General features: G+C 35.7%; 1 protein-coding gene across 3 annotated transcripts; it reads left to right on the plus strand.

Annotated features, from left to right (window-relative positions):
• The first annotated feature begins 8,713 nt into the window (after positions 1–8,713).
• LOC116195347 (protein yippee-like At4g27745) lies at positions 8,714–10,342 on the plus strand. 3 transcript variants are annotated; one of them, XM_031524467.1, is made up of 3 exons: positions 8,714–9,007; positions 9,083–9,208; positions 9,833–10,342. In XM_031524467.1, the coding sequence occupies exons 2-3, from the start codon at positions 9,116–9,118 to the stop codon at positions 10,058–10,060; spliced, it is 321 nt and encodes a 106-aa protein (XP_031380327.1). In that variant the 5' UTR covers positions 8,714–9,007; positions 9,083–9,115; the 3' UTR covers positions 10,061–10,342. The 3 variants fall into 3 exon arrangements, with proteins under 3 accessions (XP_031380327.1, XP_031380325.1, XP_031380326.1); XM_031524465.1 differs by having other exon boundaries at positions 8,720–8,995; XM_031524466.1 differs by having other exon boundaries at positions 8,722–8,991.
• Positions 10,343–10,513: the final 171 nt, after the last annotated feature.

A 10,513-nucleotide genomic window follows, 5' to 3' on the forward strand; every position in this document is an offset into this window, starting at 1 on the left:
TTTAAAAATATATTTTATTTTTTCTATATTTTTATTAGAAAAAATTTTAAAATTTATATCTCACTAATGACGTAACACACTATGGTTGGTTCCACGTGCCAAAAGTGACACATAATGTATGTCGTGTCAGCAATAACTGACGGCATCAAGTTCAAGATGACCGAATGCACTACATATGAACGATTTTGAAACTTCATGTACTAACAAGTAATAGAAAAGACTTTTTGGACCAATGTGTAATAATTATGAGACTTTTTGAACCATTGATATAATTAAGCCGCATATGCATATATAGAGATATATCGGGAAATGTTGTCCCCAGAAAGGTGATGTGTGGAATAAATTTGATTTGGAAGGGACTCCTTGACATTCCACAGATTATGTGATGTTCTTGTTTTCCATTTTCATCCTTCTTTTTTGAGTGGGCTTATCCACATGAAATAATAAAATGTCAACTCTCTTTTGTGTTACCCGCAATGGCAATAAAATGCATGCATGCCCTCCCAAGTTGAAGTATTCCCACCTCCCAATCGATACTTTTGAAGGGTTTTTCATTCGTCCTGGAAAATGGAATTCTATACATATTGTATGATCGATATGGCACTTCAATCTTATTTTCAAATTCTGAAGTTTTTCATTGCATTGAAAAAATAAAAAATCGTGAATTTATAAAGATTAGATGTCATAATATATCGACTTGAACTTTTTAAATTGAAATGAATTTAATATTGCTTAGTGACATATCACCCAAAAACAATTATACCCTTCTATTATTCCACATCCTTTCTTCTAGGTCTACTCTCTCTCCCTCTCTTATGTATATAATAATGAAAATGATTCAAATCAACCCCCACAAATAATTTATCTTGAGAATTTGACTCGGTTTTGATTGGAAAAAGCTATATATACTTTCTCAGTTACAAAATGCATCATTTTTTCTTGGACCTGTCTGGGCATCGGCGTGACAAAACTTTGTTTTTTTTTTTTGTGGGGAGGACGGCCATGTTTTGAAATCAAACGCAAAAGTAAAACCAAAACCAAAACCAGAAAAGTAGTTAAAGTCTCGAAGAGAACAATGGGACACCATTCTAAACTTTTCAAGATCGCCATCATCAGTATAAAATAATACTATGTATATATATATGTTTACCAATAGTATATTATCCTTAAAAAAGAAAACTATTATATCAGCAACAACTATAAGGAACCAATTAAACCCACTTCCAAATACATAAGTATTTTGTTTTTAAATCTTGTCACGTGTCATTTACTGTACTAGTTACGTATTGACATGTGTGGTACGAGAATTAAATTTAACCGAGTGGTACTGGTACTCACTCTCAACATAGATGATAATTAAAAACATCCTGAATTCCATTTTTATCAAGAAATTACTTCTCATACCCATTTATTATTCTTCCACTGTTTCATATTAGATTTTTGAACCTCTATTAATATGAATTTTGTTAACATGACTCCATATCACCGTAACACATTTAGTACTTCTAATTTAAGCGTTTATTACTTCAATTATGGTATTTAGTATTTTTAGTAATTGTAATTAACTAGTACAAGTATTTTTTTACTTTTACTTTCAATTTAAATATTTAGTGTTATGATTGAAGTGTTTAGCATTTAATATAATCCATCATAAATAGTAAAAGTACTAAATATTTTAACTAAAATACTAAATATTGATATTGAGCCTGTCACGATGACACGAAGTCATATTAGAACTTTTCCCTATTCATATATATGTACGAGTTTGTTTACTAAAATGTGAAGTTGGGTGAGAAAGTATATATATATATAGTGTTTGTTGGGAGTGTCCGTTTCAGTCATTAATCTTTTTTTGCTGGGTAGTTTCAGACTTTCAGTCATTAATGTGTTAAATTTCGTGCTATGTCACACAAGCAATAATATGAGTGCAACCTCCACCATTAGAGACAAAACCAAGCTTTTGCATATTATTCTCAACGGAGGAATTAAAATATCAAATTGCTACAGTGAAATGGCGGCTGCAAATTAGGTTAAAAGCACTCTCTCTCTTTGTTTTATATTATCGACGAATCTATCAGATTTTAGCCCATCCACTAATTGTGAATAGCTGATTAATCATGGGAGAATCACCCATCAAATAATAGATATTCCAATATTCCACGTCGCACAATATAACTCACGATGATTATTATGAATCCTGGTTGTATATATAGGCCTAATCTAATCTCTATGCCTTACTAAATGAGATTTAGTTTCTAATTTTAGTAACTATATAAGTCGAATTAACAGTACCCTACATGTGAGAGATAATATGTATATAATCCATAAAATATGATCGATTTTTCCTGCATCGTCGATTTGGTCGATTCAACCTTTCTTGAGCTTTCCATTAGATGTGCATGAATATAGAGCATATTGGTTGATCGTATTTTTCATCATATATATATATATATATGCAAAGTATATTTCGAGCCCGATTGACAGATATAGGTATAGAAATAATCTACCTTCACTGGGAGTGATTTGTTTTGCAAATTATTATTATTATTTTTTTTCTTGAGATCACGAGGATTATTCAATGTAATAAGATTGAGATTAATAATTCACGCTTGTCCATAATTCTGTAATCACAAAGTGTTTTCAGCGAGTTTCCGCTTCCGATATCTGGGATAAATTTTGAGCGTTGTTTATGAGTTTCGCCGCAATTTATGATTCTAAAATTGTTATCATTCAACTGGTTCAAAGTTTTTTTAGGTACAAAAAAAAGTATATATAATGAAATAAATTTTTTTAATAATTAATAAAAATTACGTTATTTATTTTACCATCACGAATATCGAAATTTCAACCTCTTAATTATGAATATTCTATTACACTACATCTTTTTTTTATTTAATCAGCTCAAAGTTGGTGACTTATGGGACAAAAGCAGACAAAAGGTGTTGACCTGGTCAATGGAAGAAAACAAAACGATTCTGTTTTCTCATTTTTAGAGGATAGATTTGGACAATTCTTAGATAAAATATTCGGCCGGGATCCCGTACGAAATAATACGAAATATTTTATATAAAATATTTTATATTCATACATGTAGTTAACTAATTACTTTATACAAAATCTTATTCTTATTTATACGAAATGTTATTTTTCAAGTACGAAAATATTTCGTATGAAATCCAGCAGCTGAACTTAACAATTTTCCCAAATTTGAACCCTTTCTAGATTTTTATATGAATCTTTTGCACAAGTGGGAAAACACTCTTCATGGATGGAACAAGAGGGGGGAGAATAAAGGAAACGTTGATAGACAACTGTCCCAAGTGTGAAGACACTGTATATTGTCCTAGCCTTACCAACCTTTCCGTCTAATCCTATAAGTTTTTTAAGGAAAATTTTGCGACCCTTTCGATACTTCAACGGCCAGGATGTTAGCCCAATAGCCGCTCATGAACTCATCATATGCATAAGAAATTGTTTACCTAGGATAAAAAAATATGTAATGTAGTGACACACGTTTTCACCTAGTAATAATCAAAAGGTTTCATATATTTAATTAGATTATTTGTGCTCCATTATTAGATATTAATATCTATATTTTATTATACTAGATTACAAATCTCTCTTTTAATCGAAAAATAAAAAAAAGTATTTGCGGAGGAGGCAAGGATTGTTCGTTCATATTACGTTCTTTTTTTTAATTTTTCCTCACTTGGAAGATAAAACCTATTCATATTGCGTACTACATGTATGAATAATGTTAAAAGAGACATGCAAATATTTTTAGATCATTTCCGATACCGATAATCTAGGTAAGGAGTGGAACTTATTGGAAGGGTGCCGAGGGATTGGCCGTGGGCTTGCCGTTGTCATTCGATATTTAAAACGTAAGTATAACTAATTTGTCTGACTATATCTGATGGGAGACGCGACAAAAACTGAGAACGCCATCAACATCTCACCAAGTCAACGACCATTTTATTTTATATTTTTTCAATTGCATAGAAAAGTTTATGTAAGTAATACGATAAAATAAAAATTTTCATAACTAATGAAGGGGTATGGGTGATTCTCAATATCAACAAATATTGAATCGAGAACTTTTTAATTATGAGACGAAAGCGTGTGCTACTACGTTATATTCTCTTTAATTGTATAAAAAGAAGGAAAAGAAATACATTAATCAAATATTCTCGGTAAGATATTGTGTAAATTAAAACATATGCTTACAGAGTAATCTATATATGCATACCAATTCACGTGCAACCAAAGAATTCTTTTGACATCTATAGCCCAGAAAAAAATAAAGAATGTTTACATTTATGTATATGTGTTTATGTATAAATATACATAAGTATACACACCAAAGTGGGGATTCCTAAATAATGATGCTCTTCCAGTAAGGTTGTCCTCTTCTTATCCTTTGGTTATTATTATACCCTTCCCCCCCATATCTGATTCCCTTTTGGGTAATGATACCTTTTTCTCTCCCATCCCCTCCACTCAAAACTTTTTGGTCGCTCCCACAAACCCTAGTTTTTTGTTCATCACCGTGCCATGGCCACTATATAAAGGGAGATGGAGACAGCAGAGCGATCACAGAGCCATTTCCCAGAAGAAGTAGACATGGCGTGATATTGGTCCGGCTCATATCCCAGTTCGTTCGTTGATCTTCTTGAAATTATGCCACTAAGCGAGATAGATCAAGGAAGACGAGCCGAATCAATATCACTCTTGTATGCTTCTTTCTTCACAGCTATATATGCACACACGTAGCGTCAGGTGGATCGACCTGATACAATTCTCATGCTACTTGCTAGTACGGCCCTTTACATGTAAGTCCATTTGCTTATTATTGCCATTTCATCCTTTCTTGTATGATCAACAAACTGGGGATATAACAATTTTGTTTCACAATATTATTCATTCATTGTCACCCCGATTACGTGTGTTGGGTATTTTGAGCCGTATGTGCTCATACTCTATGCCGCGAGGAGATCATCGGAGACTCGGAAGTAATGATCTCTTGATTGTGCATCATCGTTTGCAGTAGATGGTTTACTTTTGGAAGGTAGTGATAAAGCGCGGTGTACGTATACATGTGTGTATGACACACTGCTCTCTGTCATACTCGCATCATGGTATGTATTAATATATATGTTTGGGGGAGATTGAGAAATCGGAGGTGGACCCAGAAATGCATATATGTATACTAATAACGACAACACAATACTCAACAACATTTATGAATAATTTATATTGGGCAGATGGCGTAAAAGAGAGGGAAAAAAAAAGAGAGATTATAGCGCAATGACGCATGTTTCGCTTGATAACCTTACTCGGTGGGATTACCTATGTCATTTTATTAATTATTAGAATTTTTATTCCATTGTATTAGGGCATGTGCCTTCCTATGTAACCAGAAAACAAAAATAATAAAAGAGGGATAGAGTTGAGAGAGAGGAGCATTTTATGTGTGACTGTGAGAAAGACTTACACAAAAATTAATTAAGTATTAAATTTATTCGTCATATTTTTAAACAATATCGAGTTATCTATTCTTCATATTCATTGAAAAAAATCCTCCCCACATTCAAACTGTGATTGTGAAAGGCAAATAAGAAGAAAAAAATTATGATTTTTTTTTCAGTGGACAGTTATGTTATTAGATTAGACTTTTTTACAAGAGACGGGATGCTCCGAGAAGTAAAAAAATATGTTGGAGGCTAAAAAAACTAATTGAGAGAAGGGACAAGAAGACTTGACTTGGTCACTTGAGAAATACAAGTTATGTAGAGATGAGATTTGAGATTTAATTAGAAGAGTTTTAAAGGACGAATGAACTTTCCTTCCTAGTATAGTAAAAAACAAGCATCTAAGGGAAAGAAAGAAAGAGATGTAGATTAGATGCAAACCTTACGGAATATATCTAGTCAAATTAGGAAAATATTTTAAAAAATTAATAGTTTTAAGTAAAACTTTTGAGAACTTAGTGGGGTAAGTAAGTTTGACCACCAATGCTCTTAGTACATTCACCCGGTTATTGCAAAAATCATAACTGCGTCGCGGTCCAAAACCGCACAAAGCAATCATACCTCATTCATGGCTGTGTTAAAAAATGCCAATCGTATCCGCACCATAAAAAAAAAAAGACTGTTATAGGCACCGAAACGTGAGATTTAATTAAAAGAAAATTAAATTTATTCTAAATAATACATAAAATTAATTAAAAAAACTACCCAACCTATTTCTAATTTAATGCAAATATTGTAAATAGACGGGGTCTTGTATCATTTATGGGCTTGGACTTTGGGCTGGTGTGATGGGCTGTGTAATACAGAGTAAAGCCTAAATTGATGCATTTATAACTAAAGTTGCCGTGCAGTTTGTATCCGCCAATTTTTCGTAAAAAACTATAACTGCTCTATGGTTTTTAAAATGGGTTAATTGCCTAAAAAGATAAATCTTTCACATTTTATCAATTTAGTACAATTTTTTTTTTCTTGACCTAGAAATACACAAACTATCAATTTAATATTAATATTAGCACGACTTCCATTTTTTTGAACAGAGGACCACAACAACAACCACCGCTCACCCAACCGGGGTTGCTCATGACAACAAAGGTCTCCGGTAACCCCAATTAGGAGGATGAGGATGGTGGCCGCCGATGAGACTTACACCACCTACCCCCTTCATTCTTTCCTCGATTTTACTTTTTTTTTTTTTCAAATTCGGGCAATGAGGGCCTCATCGGAGCCCATTGACGTCCCAATAAGGTCGCTGGTGACCTCGGGGTGGCCATAGATTCTCGTTTAAATTAACGAAAAAGTTGAGACGTACTAAAATTGATATCAAATTGATAGTTCGTGTAGTTTTAAGTCAAGAAAAAAGTTCGTATTAGAATGAATCGATAAAATATGAAAAATTTGTATTTTTTTTTACAATTAACCCTTTCAAAATTAAACGCCATAATCGTATCATAATCATTCAGTGCAGTTATGCAAGTAAGAAAATGCTACAATTATTCGAGGATGTATTTTTTATTTGCATCATTGCCATCCTTATACACGAGCCGCGGAGGCCGAAATGTACTTGGGCAAAACTGTCCGAAGAATTAAACCAAGGACCATACACCTGGCGGATGGGCCCATAGAAGAATATGGAATCTGTTTCCCGTGTCTAGTTGGGCCGAGTGGGACCCATAATCATATCTCCCGGAACGAGTTACGAGCTTTGCCGTTTTCGCCCTGATTCGCGATCGGAGGCTACATCAACCCACTTTGGAAGTCACTAGATGGCGAGTGTATCCACGCGCATGCTTGCCTATTGTCTCCCCCACTCCAAGTCAACTTCCAGCCAAATATTAATGCCGGATAATAAAGTAATTCTTGAAATATAATTATTATTTTTCATATAAACAGTTTTTTTTTTTTTAGATCAGGCTGTCCGAATTTTTCCCGGCTAATCTCTTCGATCCAAGTAAACGTCCCAAGAGTCCAAAGAAATATAATGCGTTAGGTTTCATTTTTCATTATATAAATTCCTGATTTTTAAACCCAAAATAAGACCACTTTAAAAAGGAAAGTAAAATTAATTATTTTACACTAACCAACATCTCATTCTACTCTGTGTTTCTCTTGAGGTAAGAGTTCCGTGTGTAGTCATTTGTAAGGGTGTACACGAACCGAAATAGCTCATGTAAATTGTTTCCTATATGACCACTAAGCGTCTTAGTGGGGGGTGACATCCTCACACAGTGTAGTTGTATCGGATAAAACTTCAAAATTTGAAAAGAGTGTGACTATATCTTACGAAATCTCCCTTCAGAAAAAAAAATGGAAGATTGCCAAATAGGAATCAGGATAGGCGAAAATGGTAATAATAACTTGAAAAGGAAATTCTTATCCACAACTTCGGGAAATATACTCCGGATAGAAACAAAAGGCGCCCGCTGAATCAACATAGATTAGTTTAAGCGGCTCGACGCTTATTTTGCTTAAGTAAAATCTCAGGTTCGAGTCAAATGCAAAATATCCAATATGAGAGAGCTTTATTCCTTAGTATGCCGATCAGACTCGACTAGATTAGTCAGGTCAAATTTAACCTTTGGATACTAGTGTTCAGACCGAAGAAAAAAAGTGTCCGCTGAAGGAGATTCCAACTGCCAATCGCACATTGCGCGTGCTCTCCCGCCTCCTCGAGGACGAAATACGATTGATGAACTGAACCCATCCGGCATCCTTCATCCCCTTTCTTTCACTCTCCGGGTCCTTCCCAAACCGTCAGTCTCACCCACCCGCCGCACAGCACTCATTTTCTTCAGAATTTCTCTCATCTGCGCTTTCATTCGATGAACCAATCGCAGTTCTTCACAAATTTTACAGCTTGACTCGCCAATTAGCGTTAGCCCACTTTTTCCGACCTTACCATTTACGGCTTCTTTGGTTGGTCTTTTTTTTTCTACGGCTGGTTTGGCGAATTCTGACCTTAACATTTACGGCTTCTTTGGTTGGTCAATATTTTCTGCGGCTGGTTTGACGAATTCTACATCCAAAATTGAATCTTTCACATTCACTTGGTTGCAGCGGTCAACTTCCTTTCAATTTCCGAAGAAACCAGTGCCCACGTTCGAGAATTTCCCTCTTTGTATGTTCCTCTCATCTTTTTACCTGACAAACATAAATTATTCCTGACAAAGATTTTTATTCTATCCACAGGTTTATCCGAATAATAAAAAAAAAAACCCGATGTGGGGGGCAATCGGGTTTGATCACTCTCTGGTCTTTAGTCCTTAATCTCCATTTAAAAAATCCTGTCTTTGTCATCCCTCAATAGTTTTTTCAAACCCGGGTGATTATCTATTCGTGGAATCTTCACTCTGCACAGGCCCAAGACACCCACTTTCAGTGTTTCACGCTAAACCCTCCTCCTCATCTTCTTCGTGCTCATCGTCTTCCTTGTGGGTCATAACTGTGGCGGGGCTTTCTGAGGGTAGGTAAGCTACAAGGTAGTTGTTCTCTTCAATCTTGTGACTTCTAGTCCTTGTTATTGATCTTGAGTTCTTTCCCGTTGTTGATTGTAGTTGTTGGATCGGTGGAGCTGAGATTGTTTACTAATGGGTGAAATTGTGGGTCCTCGGTTGTATAGCTGCTACAAGTGTCGGAATCCTGTCTCTCTGCACGATGATATCATATCCAAGGCCTTTCAGGTCAGGCCCTCTTGTTCTTCGATCTGTTGTTTGCAAGTTGTTGGAATTTCTCCCAAGTAGAATGTTGCCAGTTTGCTTTTGATGTGCGAGGAGATTCTTGATTGTTGGGCGGAAGTTGGAGATCTTGTATTAGCTAGCGAGTTAGAGCCGAATGATTGAAGTAGAGGAGGAAAATTGCGAAAGCTTTGGTAGCTAATGATTGAACTAATCTGCTCTATAAAGAAATCTCGTCAAGTTTAGGTTGTGGATGTTGTTAAGATCAGTCCGATATTAAGGCGGAAAAAGGCCTCCTTATATTTGTTGAACCTAGAGTCTACTGTCCCCTTTAGCTCCTTATCCCTGCACATTAGGAGTATCCTTGCCTGGCAGTTGCTCGATGAAAGATAGATGTTGGATTCCACCAGTGAAATCCCTCGATTTGGTAGGTTTATTCAATTGATGATTATGGTTGTTGGATTTTGAGGAATTGGTTGATTGCCAGGTCATATGTTGAAATTCAAACAATTTGCAGCCTTTCCGTGTGTTGATGCTGGGGTCTACCCTGTTTCTATTAAGTTATGCTTTCTAGTATCGGAATTTTTCTATGTCAAGGTTTTGAAGTTTCGATGTTCGTACACTGTTTAGGGAAGAAACGGCCGAGCTTTTCTGTTTTCTCATGCCATGAATATTGTTGTTGGGCCCAAAGAAGATAGGCACCTCCTTACGGGCCTCCACACCGTGGCTGATGTCTCCTGCTCCGATTGCCAGGAAGTGTTGGGTTGGAAATACGAGAGGGCCTACGAGCCATCACAGAGGTACAAGGAAGGGAAGTTCATACTCGAGAAGTCTAAGATTGTGAAGGAGAACTGGTAGCACCTCAATATTATGCCAAAATCATGTTTCCATTTGTTCTTTTTCTTATCTCGTGTCAATGTGATTGCATAAAAGATGTCCGTTGCATCAATCCTGCAGGAAGGTCCTCCCAATTGGGAATGTGCCATTGTTTGTCCCCCGTCATTCTTGCCCAGGTGCTCTGAAAGTTGTAAATACGAACATCGTTGCTCTCTGTCTATATAAGTATATCTGTTGTGTCTCTTTTGCCTTTGCATCCTTGGAGCTTATTCGTATGGCAGTAGACAAAGATTTTTGTTGGTTGATGGAATTCTTCGATCTGTGATCTGCAAAACTTTTATACCGTTGCAGCCTTTCGCTCAAACTTCTCGAGCGACATATTCGACTCTCAAGACCTTCAAGTCTTGGGCGATATATCCCCCACCAGAGGTTTGAGGAGAAAGAGATGGGAACTTTCAAAGGGGCATTCTTTCC

Source organism: Punica granatum, chromosome 2, assembly GCF_007655135.1.
Source record: "Punica granatum isolate Tunisia-2019 chromosome 2, ASM765513v2, whole genome shotgun sequence".
In the NCBI taxonomy this organism is placed as follows: Eukaryota; Viridiplantae; Streptophyta; class Magnoliopsida; order Myrtales; family Lythraceae; genus Punica; species Punica granatum.

What these genes read in the sequence shown, in the direction of transcription:
- LOC116195347 (XM_031524467.1), top strand. Translation starts at nt 9,116, where the DNA reads ATGGGTGAAATTGTGGGTCCTCGGTTGTATAGCTGCTACAAGTGTCGG. An exon ending in TCATATCCAAGGCCTTTCAG is followed by an intron (nt 9,209 to 9,832) that starts GTCAGGCCCTCT and finishes TACACTGTTTAG; the next exon opens with GGAAGAAACGGCCGAGCTTT.